The sequence below is a fragment of the Montipora capricornis genome, chromosome 13, assembly GCF_036669925.1.
Source record: "Montipora capricornis isolate CH-2021 chromosome 13, ASM3666992v2, whole genome shotgun sequence".
In the NCBI taxonomy this organism is placed as follows: domain Eukaryota; kingdom Metazoa; phylum Cnidaria; class Anthozoa; order Scleractinia; family Acroporidae; genus Montipora; species Montipora capricornis.
Window position 1 is genome coordinate 44806334 of NC_090895.1, and position 12500 is coordinate 44818833.

General features: G+C 43.2%; 2 protein-coding genes across 5 annotated transcripts in view; both read left to right on the forward strand.

Moving 5' to 3' along the window:
• Positions 1–12500, forward strand: part of LOC138030003 (NLR family CARD domain-containing protein 4-like) — an 87062-nt gene that overhangs the window by 67627 nt on the left and 6935 nt on the right. Inside the window, exons 1-3 of one of the 4 annotated variants that reach the window (XM_068877854.1) lie at positions 324–336; positions 9977–10635; positions 11539–11592. The exons of 2 other annotated variants lie outside the window; for them this stretch is intronic. In XM_068877854.1, the coding sequence (XP_068733955.1) occupies positions 10002–10635; positions 11539–11592 (688 nt within the window). In that variant the 5' untranslated portion in view covers positions 324–336; positions 9977–10001. Of the gene's footprint in view, positions 1–323; positions 342–9976; positions 10636–11538; positions 11593–12500 lie in introns of those variants that run through there. One more of the 4 variants, XM_068877853.1, reaches the window with a different exon arrangement.
• Positions 610–6316, forward strand: LOC138028815 (uncharacterized). Its single transcript, XM_068876440.1, has one exon. The coding sequence runs from the start codon at positions 756–758 to the stop codon at positions 5994–5996; it is 5241 nt and encodes a 1746-aa protein (XP_068732541.1). The 5' UTR covers positions 610–755; the 3' UTR covers positions 5997–6316.

Consider the following 12500-nt stretch of genomic DNA (forward strand, 5'->3'; position numbering starts at 1 on the left):
CTTTTTGAAGCTTGTTCCGCATGCTTGCGTGTTTGTCTCCATGTAAACTGCTCTATTAATTGTTCATAAATATATGCCTCTATATGAATACTTAAATGGTTTTCTCTGATATGATGGTTTGTTCTAGGGCGATGATCTCAAAAACGAAGACCAAATCTTTTTTCGAGATCAATGATTTACCTCGATCTTTTTTTTGCTGTATTATGTAACCATAATGACAAACAGAAACAGATCCGTGCAACCGTGGCATGGTAACTAGCGCATGCTCAGGGGCGATAAGTGCCCGGCTACTTCCGCTTTTGCTTTCTTTCTTCGTGAAGATACGAGTCACCGAAGGTAAGGTAAGCGCAGTTTTGTTAATTTTCTCGAACCATCGGTAGCCACTATGAGCAAAGCTGTTAATGTGACTATCATAAAGTTTTTTAGTGGCGTGTTTTCCAAGAAATAGACGTTTGAAATGGGCTCGAGCTGTGTCGGGAACTGTGGACATGCCGTGCTTTTTTTATTGTTTGATAAAGTCGCATACTGACCGGAAATAATTCAGATCGGATCGAGACATGTATTTGTACTTAGTGGGTGTGTTTAAAAAGGATATCGTGTTACTTTCGTTGTTGTTCTAAGCACGCGGTTGAGTAAAGTGAGCGAAGTTTTGTATTCAATAGTTGGAATTAAACGGTGATTTTAATAGGAAACGTATTGTCGCTGCGTTTTCGACAAACTGGCACCTCCGACGGGACGTATATAGTTGAGCGATCATGGATAAACAACTAGCAGACTTGGACGGCAAGATCAGAACGTTAAACTTTAGAGTGAAGAAGACGGACGAAATCCTGCAAAAAGATGACCCTGTGGCTTTGGAGAGGCACAAAACTTCGCTCGAGAGCATGGCGACCGCAGTGACCACCCTAAAGGAATCGATAGAAGAGAAAAAGTTTACAGAAGGTGAGAACGAGGAAAAAATACAAGAATGGGCAGCAGATGTCGAAGCAGTAGTTGACGAAGCGGATACATGTATGCGTCAGTTGGCTGACAAAATAGAGCAAATCGATCGCCATGTGAGGCATGAAGCCGCTCTTTTCGAGCACAAGCGAGCCATCGCATTGGAGAAAGAAAAGATACAGCAACAACAAGAGGCTGTAGAACAAGCTCACGCCGAAGAATTATCGTTTGAGAAGAAAAAGCTCGAGTTACAACAAGCTCAAAAGTCAACTGAAACCACAGGAGCGACTAGCGAAGTTGCGAAAATGCCGAAGCTTGTGATAACTAAATTCGATGGAACGCCTCAAGACTGGTTGCGTTTCTGGGGTCAGTTCGAGACCCAAATCGACAAGTCATCTATCCCTGACGTCACGAAATTTTCGTATTTGAAAGAGTTATTGGTCACAAAGGTCCGAAATTTGATCGATGGACTTCCGTTCACAGGAGATGGTTATCAAAGGGCCAAAGATCTTCTTGCGAGACGATATGGGAAAACCAGTGAAGTTGTGGGAACGTATGTTCGGAACATATTGGAGTTGCCTACAATCAGAGAGAGGGATGTGAAGAAAATTCATGAATTCTATGAGGTGTTGTTATTTAACATCGAATCATTACAAACATTGCAAAGCCTAAACAAACTTGACGCCGCTGTGAGGTTTACATTTGACAAGCTGGGAATCATTAAGAACGAGCTTGCGATGATGGACGGAAATTGGAGCGAGTGGTCCTTTGTACAATTCCTAGAAGCGTTGGAGAAGTGGACGATCAATAATCCAATCTCAGAAGCTCAAAGGCCCAAGGTCGAGGCGATTCATAACAACAAGAGAGAAAAAACAAGAGTATTTTATGCAAAACGTGATGATGGGAACCAGACGACCGCCCGTGGATGTTTATTTTGTGAGCGCTCCGATCACAAAGCTATTGACTGTGACAAAGTCGTGAGTGTCGAACAAAGAAAGAAGATTTTCCTGGATAAAAGACTGTGTTTTAACTGCACGGGATCTAGACACCGAGCCGAAGATTGTAGGAGCAAATCCACGTGTCAAAATTGTCACGCAAGGCATCACACGTCACTATGCGACAGAGTCCAAGCCCGCGAGCCGGGGATGACAGCAAATAACATCGGAAACACAGCAGTGATTCACCCAGTCGTAGTTGTAAAAATTGGCGGCTACAAATTCAGAGCCTTATTAGACAGTGGCGCGAGCCATTCATACGCTTCATCGACCGCGATTGATTTAATCAATGCACGCCCAAAGTCTACTGGACTAAGGCAGATAGCCATGCTCACCGGAATCACTACGAGAACGATGCAGGTGTTTGGTGTGGTCATTAGTTCTGTACAAGATGAGTTCAAGCTGGAAGTTGATATTACGAAAGTCAACAAGCGAGAGGTATTGGTTTTGGAGAACCCACGTTACAAGGAAATACTTGAGGCGAATTCTCATCTCAACGGGGTGCGAATGGATGATGACGACACTAAAGACAGGCTACCCGTACACATCATACTGGGCGCGAATGGTTTTGCGAAAATTCGCACTGGAGAGCGTTTGAGAGTGGGTCGCCGTGGAGATCCAGTTGCCGAGTTCACCCGTTTTGGATGGACAATCATGTCGCCTGGAGCTGACAGGGAGTTGGCAACTGCTTATCTAGCCATTAATTCGAACACAGATTACGAGAGGTTGTGCGCACTTGATGTCCTTGGTCTGGCAGACTCTTCAACCGGAGATCAAGGTGACGTTTACGAAGAATTCAAAGAACAATTAGTTCGATCTTCAGAAGGATGGTATGAAACTGGACTTCCTTGGAAGGGAAACTGTCCTCCGTTACCAAACAACCGAGATGGAAGTTTACGCAGATTGAACACTCTTGTACGGAAGCTGAGAAGAACCGACATGCTCGACGACTATGACGCTGTGATCAGAGAGCAACTTCGAGAAGGCGTAGTAGAGCCAGCACCTGCTGAGGTAACTGGAAGAGAGTTTTATCTACCCCATCGTGCTGTCGAGCGTCGGAGTGCTGAGACGACGAAGCTGCGAGTCGTGTACGACGCGTCAGCCCGTGCGCAAGAAAAAGCACCATCGCTGAACGAATGCCTACATGCTGGACCTCCGCTACATAATAAGCTGTGGAGTGTCATTGTTCGTAACCGTTTTCATCCTGTGGCAGTCGCTGGAGACCTTCGCCGTGCATTCCTACAAGTGCGGATACGAGAAACCGAGAGAGATTCCTTGAGATTCCACTGGATCGCCGACAAGACAGGAAAACAGGTTGAAACTTTGCGTTTTACCAGAGTGGTGTTTGGCCTCGCCCCTTCAACGTTCCTTCTCAATGGGGTGATTCAACAGCACTTGGAGAACATGCAGTCCAGATATCCTGATAGTGTGAATGAGATACATAGAAGTCTGTACGTGGATGACCTGATTTCGGGAGGATCTACTTCAGAGAAAGCAAAACGTTTAAAGCGTGAAGCTACCGAGATTTTCGTCAATGCTAAATTCGAACTGCACAAGTGGCATTCAAACGAAAAGCAACTAGAGACATCCTGTGAAGATTACGAACCATCATTCGCCAAGGAGCAGTTAGAGAATGGAACAGCAGCTGGAGAGTGTAAACTACTTGGACTTGGTTGGAACAAGGTTGAAGATACTCTGCATGTGAGCTTTCCTGAACTGCCAGCCGAAGAGACAAAGCGTGGTATCCTGGCTAATTTGGCGAAAGTCTACGACCCGCTTGGAATTGTGTCACCAGTCATGCTCGAGGGAAAACTTCTCTACCAAGAATCATGCATGCAAAAGAACGCTTGGGACGCTCCGTTGCCAGAGCAGATAGCAAATCAGTGGAGAAAGTGGGAAAAGAGCCTACCGGAAGAAGTGTCGGCGAAACGCAGTATTCCTCTCTACCAGCAAGAGATCGATAAGATTGAACTCCACGCATTTGGTGACGCCAGTGGCCGCGGAGTGTGTGCCTCAGTCTACGCCGTGGTGACGCAAGCATCAGGGGTGTCGCAAGGTTTGGTTACTGCGAAGTCTCGTCTTGCCAAACAAGGTCTAACCATTCCTCGCCTAGAACTTGTGTCAAGACACATGGCAGTGAATTTGGCCAGCAATGTACGCCAAGCATTGGAAGGACTTCCTCTTGCGACTACTCTTCATTGCTGGCTAGACAGCTCAGTAGCCTTACATTGGATTGGAGATCGGGGAGAATACCGTCAGTTCGTCTCGAATCGCGTAAAGAAGATTCAGACTCACCCAAACGTGCTATGGCATCATGTTCCATCAGCAGACAATCCAGCCGACCTAAGGAGTCGCGGTGGTAGTGTAACTGGAGCGCAGCTGTGGTGGAATGGACCCACCTGGCTTACAGATCCAGCCAATTGGCCACCTGAAGTCGTAACAAAACCTTCCCCAGAGAGTTTAGCAGAAAGAAAGGTGCAACAAGAGTTATTCGCAGTGGGAGTAGAAAGCAAGAGTGACCTCGAAGTTGTCCTTGAGAAGTTTGACTTGCGCAAAGCATTGAGAATTGGTGCTTGGGTAGCGAGATTCTTGCGCAATTCTCGGAACTCCACCAATAAAGCCAAGGGACCACTGAGCACAGCCGAGGTAAAGAGGCATGAGACGTTCTTGGTCAAGAGGGCCCAGCAGCAAGGATTCAACAACGTCAGTTTCGAGCAAGACCAAGAGCAGCTGAACCTGCAACCGAATGAAGAGGGTGTGCTCGAATGCCGAGGACGTATCCAAGGCGAGTATCCTGTGTACCTGCCGGACACGGCTCTACTTGCGACGAAGATTGTGCAACGTGCCCATGTAACTACACTCCATGGGGGAGTTGGCCTAACAATGGCCAGCGTAAGAGAGAGATACTGGATACCCCGCCTTAGGAAATTAACGAAGAGAGTCGTAAGAAACTGCAGTGGCTGCAAACGGTTTCAAGCCGTAGCTTTCGCAAATCCGCCACCAGCACCTCTACCAAGAGAAAGAACCGAAGGCGACACGCCCTTCAACGTGATTGGTGTGGATTTTGCCGGACCGGTGAAGTACCGTAACAAGCGCAAGGAGATGCGTAAAGCGTATGTGGTATTGTACTCCTGTAGTCTCACCCGCGGAGTGTTTTTAGAGTTACTGCCGAATTTGGAGACCGGGGAGTTCATTAAGAGCCTAAAGCACTTCATCGCCAGAAGAGGACGGCCATCAAGGGTCTACTCAGACAACGGTCAGACGTTTGTCGCTGCCGCCAAGTGGTTAAAGAAGGTACAGAAGGATGAAGAGTTTCATTCGTTTCTTAGCAACCAGTCCATCATTTGGCAGTTTAACCTCAGCCGTGCGCCCTGGTGGGGAGGGCAATTTGAGCGTCTGATCGGGTTGATGAAATCAGCATTTTACAAGACAGTTGGCCAAGGGATACTAAACTGGGAGGAGTTAAGCGAGGTTATCCTGGATATTGAAGTCGCCATGAACAACCGTCCCTTGTGTTACCAGGAGGAGGATGTCCAGCTCCCCACACTGACGCCAAACACGATGCTATTTCTCAAATCCAACATCTTGCCCGAGTTACAGCCTTACCATCTGGGAGAAAGAGATTTGAGGAAGCGCGCCAAGTTCCTACAGAAAACTAAGGATGCAATGTGGAATCGATGGACAGCTGAGTACTTGCGTGCGTTACGCGAACGTCACCGCCTTAAACTTGGAGACAAGCGGTGTTCTCTTGCTGTTGGAGACGTAGTTATTATCAAGTCGTCCGAGCGGAACAGAAATAGCTGGCCCCTTGGAATTGTTGAAAGTCTGATTGAAGGAAGGGATGGAGTAGTTCGTGGTGCGAGATTGCGAGCCGGCCGATCCCACATCGAACGCCCTATTCAGCACCTGTATCCCCTGGAACTGTCGTGCGACAGGGATGGTGTCAGAGGAACTACAACAACACTTGACCCTGGAGCACCAGCGTTTAGACCCAGACGAGATGCAGCAGTCGCCGCCGAGCTTCGAGTGCAAGATTTAGCCCAGGAGGATCAGTTGGAATGAACATTTGCTTATAGAACGTTTTCCATTAGGTTTCATCGTTGTTTTACCTCAATAGCACAATTATCAGGCAGTTCCCGGTGTTACATATGCCACGTCGCTACGAGACATATGGGGGAGAGTGTCGGGAACTGTGGACATGCCGTGCTTTTTTTATTGTTTGATAAAGTCGCATACTGACCGGAAATAATTCAGATCGGATCGAGACATGTATTTGTACTTAGTGGGTGTGTTTAAAAAGGATATCGTGTTACTTTCGTTGTTGTTCTAAGCACGCGGTTGAGTAAAGTGAGCGAAGTTTTGTATTCAATAGTTGGAATTAAACGGTGATTTTAATAGGAAACGTATTGTCGCTGCGTTTTCGACAAACTGGGGAGCTGTTCGAACTCAGCTACTATTTTCGCTCCTCAGACTTAGGGTGCGTTCGATTGACCGTATTCCGGAATAGGAATACATGGAATATACGTTAGAAATCCTTCGTTTTTACGGAGATTCAAATTTAAATTGTCACATATCTACTAAAATTTTATTTTAAACACATTTTTGTTATCCTTGCTGCTTCGAAACGCGCCAAACATACCGTTTTAATCATCACTCCAACGTATTCTCATTCCGTAATAGGGTCAATCGAACGCGCCCAAACTGATTAGAGTGTAATGAGAAGTGCTAGTTTTTGTACCCCATATGAACCATGTGAGCGTTTAGCCCTATTAATGGAAATGGGCCCACACAGGGACAGAGAAAAACTCTGACCCGCCTTCTCAGTTTGCCAGACGAGTGTATAGACTTATTCCAGTAATTCCCAATCTGGAGGACAAAACAATGGTTGTTCTCTTCCCTGAGAGAAACAAACCTTTCCAATGCAAAACGATGTAATAATAAATTATTGTTTTGTCCTCCAGATTGGGAATTAACTGAAAGGGGTCTATTCCCTTCGGCACAATATTGGCCACTGGACAGTGATGAGATGAATGGGGATAAATTTCGGGCAGCTGGTTGCTCTGAGAAATAACTACAAATATCACAAAACATCGGCGACCTACCTACAGGATACGGCCAAATCGATATTTTCGTCCTCTGACTACTATATCTGTCTTTTTTCATCTTTGTTGATGACACTAACATATTCTTCAAACATAGGGGATATTTCTGAAATTGACAATAAAGTTGACAGTTACTTGTCATTGACCAAGAAAAGCAGTGAGGTTTCTATCAAATAAGGTCAACTCAGACTCACTTTCACTCATAGGGCAGGTAACTAAGCACACAACTGTAAAATGGACTATTGTGGAACTCCTCTAGGACAGTTACCGGTAACTGGCAAGATGACACCGGTGCAACCTGTAATGTGCTACCATTCTAAGAATATGTGCGAGTTACTGGTGACCAGAATGGAGAAAAGCTAGATGGAGATTTCATCGGCATTGATACCTACGGAGGAACGAGAATAAAAGTGCTAGGCTCTATAGATCTTCAGTTTAAAGATCTGTGAGGAAAGGAATACTCAATTCGGATAGTTGTTCACTTGGATGCAAATCCCTTACTGAGCTTGCAGACTAGCAAAGATCTTGGAATTATGTCATTTCCCAGTGAATATGTCGGAGCACTAGGTGCCAAAGGGTGTCTTGAAGGCGAAATCATCAAAGAATACTGAGATTTAAAGACTGCGTGGTGAAGTGACTGATTTTCTTTTCTTTCTTTTAAAAGAAAGTGGATGTATTGATGTGATTTGACTAAGAAGATTGTGTGACATTGAAAGAACGTTCTAGATTGCTGACTAGTGGTAGAGTTTTTAGGAGTCGGTAGTTATTTATACAATGTAAGCCTTGAGATTTGTGATATTTACAAATGTATATAACATTAATCACTTAGAATGTTCTTAAGAATACATGTAGCGTAGCACAACCTACATGTATATAAGAGAGTTTTGTGTGTGTTGTTGTTGTTGTAGTTTTATATCCTTTGTTAAGTGAGTGAGATAGCCATCCATGAGTTAGCATTTGTTGTCTTCTTTGCGCAATACCATTGACCAGCTGTCCTGCTGATGGATCAATAAGTGTCTACTTGAACTTAACAAGAATGATAATTATCTGTATTGGAAAACAAAATGTACAAGCGAATAAGGTCTATTGAAGTGTCAATTATTGTTATTGTTGTTTCCATTTCCGGAGTCCACATTTCTGGTTTTCCTTATGCAAAATTTTTTCCAAGTTGTATTAAAATATGTAGGAAAAAACGTCATCAGCATTCACTCAGATGGTTTCTCTCGCACTGAAGTTAAATTGAATGCACTTGGATGCACTCCAGACTTCTATAAGGGTCTCATAATTTGGAAACCACGTGTAAAAGTGAGTATCAATAAGGCTTTTTGACAATCTCTGGAGCCAAAACATGAAGGCATATTTTTCTTTGAAAAAAAAAAACCTCCTTTGTCATGTGTTCCACCTCATAAGGTCTTAGCAAACTAGGGCCCATGAACCTATAGCTTCTTTGAGATCTGGAGGAGCTATGAACTGAGGCTGCATATTACTACAGCACATGTTATAAACTGAGGCTCTTGTAACTTGTTGCATATACAAGGCTGCTGCCAAAGAAAATTTTAAAGGAGCCCTCAGAGCTAAACGCTGAGAACTCAGGAGCCCAACATATGAAGTGAAAGGTGTTGCTGTGAAAAATTAAGGTGCCCAGAGCTATTCTTTGGGAGCCCCAGGCTACCGGGCTCCTGTTAGGCAACAGCCTTGATATACTATAGCACTTTTTTCTCGTTTTTCATCTTACAACCTCTGCTTTCTTCTGTACAACTTCTGCTTTTTTCCTGGATCAGCGTTGATAATAGCTACAGTCAAAGCTCTCGCTGCGACCACTCTCGTAAGCGACCAGCTCTCGTTACGACCACCAATGTAAAACCCTGTTTTAAATGGCACTTAAACTCTCTAATTGAAAGCTCTCGTAAGCGACTGTTCCTGTAAGTGACTGTGACCACCTTTGGGATTACCCTACTGGACTTTCTGATTGTTTTTAACCCTTTCAGCCCCGTGGGGTTCCTCATTGACGAGTAAAATCGTCTGGCGTTAGACAGAGTAAAATCTATAAGTGGCACTATTGGGAGTGAAAGGGTTAAGCTCTTGCAAGCGACCACTCAGAGTCTCATCTATGTATGCGAATGCTTTAATAAAAAGACAACCCACTGCGCTGAGCATTTGAAAGAATGTGATTGGCATGACAGACCTGCACCGGCCTCTCTTTTGTACCGGTTTGTGGTTACAGATACTTATGAAACCTTCAGTTCACAGTTTTGCTTTAACAAGCATGTGCGACTTAGAAGGTCTTTTAAGTATGTTTGCCAGCAATGGCTAGTTTTCAATAAAACTCCAGTTGCATGTCAGTATTGCTTGAAGGTTTGACACTGCTGGGTTGTATGTTGTGACAAATGGTAAAATTTTCTCAGTGGTTTTGGCCTTTTGTTTAAGAGCAGTCTGTCTTCCCTAAAAAAACGACCTCAGACAGCGTTCTTTCGATAAACTGCTTAGGGTAGCCTCGCTCTTCAAGGAGGGCTTTGAATGTTTTGAAATGTTTTGGCTGGGAATGTCTGATAAGGATATTTTGGAAGATGTGAGTGAAAGTAAGAAGTTCCCAACCCTGAATCTTCAGTACCATCGATAAGATTTTACAAATTCCAGAGACTCTTGCTGAAAGCTCTCATAAGTGACCATCCTCTATTGTTTATAATTTTGTCACTTACGAGAGCCCATTCTCGTAAGCGACCAGCTCTTGTTGCGACCACTTTTTCGAATTCCCGTGGTGCTCGCTTACGAGAGCTTAGACTGTAGTAACAATTTAGTGACCCAAACTAATTAAAATATCCCCTGACTGCTTTTAAAGGATAGAGTTGAAAAGTAGAGTAGTATATTGTGATTTTGATCTTCATTATGTCTGCATTATTGGAAACTAGGCCTCACAGATGATGCTATTTTTTCTTACAGCTAATGTGAATCAACAGTTTAAAAGATGGCAAGTGTGGCACCATCATTTTCATCCACTAAGGAAAGAACAAACTATGCACGGTTGTGTCGTCTTTTAGTGGATGTTGGAACTCAGGTGGTTAGAGACACCTTTGACAGGATACATCCCCCAAGCTGTCTCCACTGGATATTGGCCGGTAAGTTACCTACATTGCAGTCCCTGCGAAAGAGGAAGATTTTAAATGTTACCCAGTGGGGAAGGCTGTTCCCAGCTATCTCATCATCAGTCTCATCAGCTAGCTTTGACATTACGCTTCTGGTGGTACTGCTGAGGAACATTTGTGGCTTGAGTGCCCCTGCCAGCACTGGAAGCTGGGACATCCTTCCCCATGCTTCTGATAACAGCATTGAAGCCAACATAGCAAGAATCAAGTATTACAGAAACAATGTCTATGGTCATGCAACCCAGGCATCTGTTGACGAGCCAACATTCCAAGCATTATGGCTTGAGATCAGCAATGCACTGTTAGCACTTGGATCTGCAGCAAGTTATACATCTGCAATAAGCCGACTGAAGACTGATTGCATGGATCCTGATGTTGAAGAGCGCTATCGTGAGTTGCTTAAAGAGTGGAAGAAAGATGATGATAGCACCAAGGACAAACTTGAACAACTTGAAGGTACACTACCTTATTCATTGTTAAATTCAACCACATTTGAGCCTTTGATACTTCGTATTTTCTGTGCACCAGTCACTTTTGTTCCTCGAAAACAGGAAAGAGCATCATAATGTTACAATAAGTTAATTTAGATTGATGGCTCTAGAAACAGCTCTTGATCCTTGGCAATAAATTCAGTGAACTGAGAATTGATATTATTTCTGAAAGCACATGACAAATTCAGGAAAAAGAAAATTGAACACTACATCCGTTCAGCTGGCTTATGAAGTGGCCTGTATTACTACTTTCGCTTCCTCCCACTGGTACACTCTACCACCACTAAGAAAGGCCATTCAGCTTGAGGAAGTAATTGAATTTTTGATTCACTCATTTTACTTAATTTTTTTGCGAGCTCCACTATCTTGATGATTGTGATATGTAACAGTTGCTTAATTGTTCTGATACAAAGGGCTTTTGAATGATAACATCAGGGCAACCATAAAATGTCACAATTATTACATGTATTTAAGATGGCCAGGAAATTATGTCGGATACAACTTAATTTTTTTTTAATGTTCAGGGAAATTTGATTGTATGGACATCATTATTGTGGGTTAATGTTATTAAACCCCTGTCAGATTGTTTCCGGACTCTAAATTTTTCGCTTATTACACAAGTTTGACCATCAAAGATGTGTATTACACAACTTTGACCGTCAAAGTTGTGTAATAAATGAAAAATTTAGAGTCCGGAAACAATCTGACAGGTGTTTATTAATTTTTTTGCTGGAGTGGAAATTCCCTAAAGCTATTGAAACCATTATTCCTACTGAGTTACTGTGAGTTTCTGGCTTTGTGGGCTTAACTTTCTCATTTCTATCTTTTTTCATTACTTTCTCATGTTTTTCTTTTTTCAATAATAAAGAGATGCTGAAGACACAAGGAGTGCACACTCAGGACCAACTAAAGGAGATCCAGGGTAGGTTGAGAAGAGTCGTAAGGAACTCTGCTTTAATGGGCTTTATATTTTGGCTGGTAAAAGACATGAACTTGTATGTTAAAGCAAAGGCAAGAAGTAACCCACTTCCTTTATTGGCTGTTTTGAATCACTTGAGCAAACTGTGTAAAACAGAAGAAAGCATTAGGAAGGTTAAGTTGAACAAAATAAAATGTGTGAATTCACTTAACATCAAAAAGGCTTCAACCAAAAAATGAAGGTAAATATGACAGTAGTGTCATATTAGGTCATGGTGATGGTAGATTAAATGAGATACCTTTAGTAAGAGTTTTTTATGTGGATAGTTTAAGGACATCTAAACATTGTGTATTATCATTATGTGTATTATTATTATTATTATTATTATTATGGAAAAAAGCATATTGCTGACGCTGTCATTGCCAACTAAAATAAACTCTATTTTGCAGGCCATAATCAGTGATATGAAAGCGAAGTTCGTTATCATACCCTATTTAAAGTCACGTAGTGCGAAGCTTGTGCACATGGCCATGCAATTCATGCTCCCGTGATGCCTTTGTAGGCTTCTGGAAGTACGATATGATCGTTTCCAGCGTTCAGGTCCAAAGTAGAGTGCCAGGCTTTGAGGAACAGTTGCTTGTGGTAATTAGCTTCAAAACCAACGACCTTGACATTTTCAAAGTTCATGTTGTGGCTGAAATGGTGGACATGGCTTGCAACTTTAGAGTTTTGGTCAAAACCCATAATTGCCTTTTTGTGCTCCACAATTCGGGTCTTTAATGATCTTTCTGTTTGGCCATAGTACACAAATTACTGTAACACTGTGTACAATTGATTTTGTACACTATGCCTGATTTCTGGCAGTCAGAATCGTCTAGCTCTTAGGGGTGCGGAAAAAGGCTGTTGATGGT

Coding starts and splice junctions, on each gene's coding strand:
- LOC138028815 (XM_068876440.1), top strand. CDS start 756: ATGGATAAACAACTAGCAGACTTGGACGGCAAGATCAGAACGTTAAAC.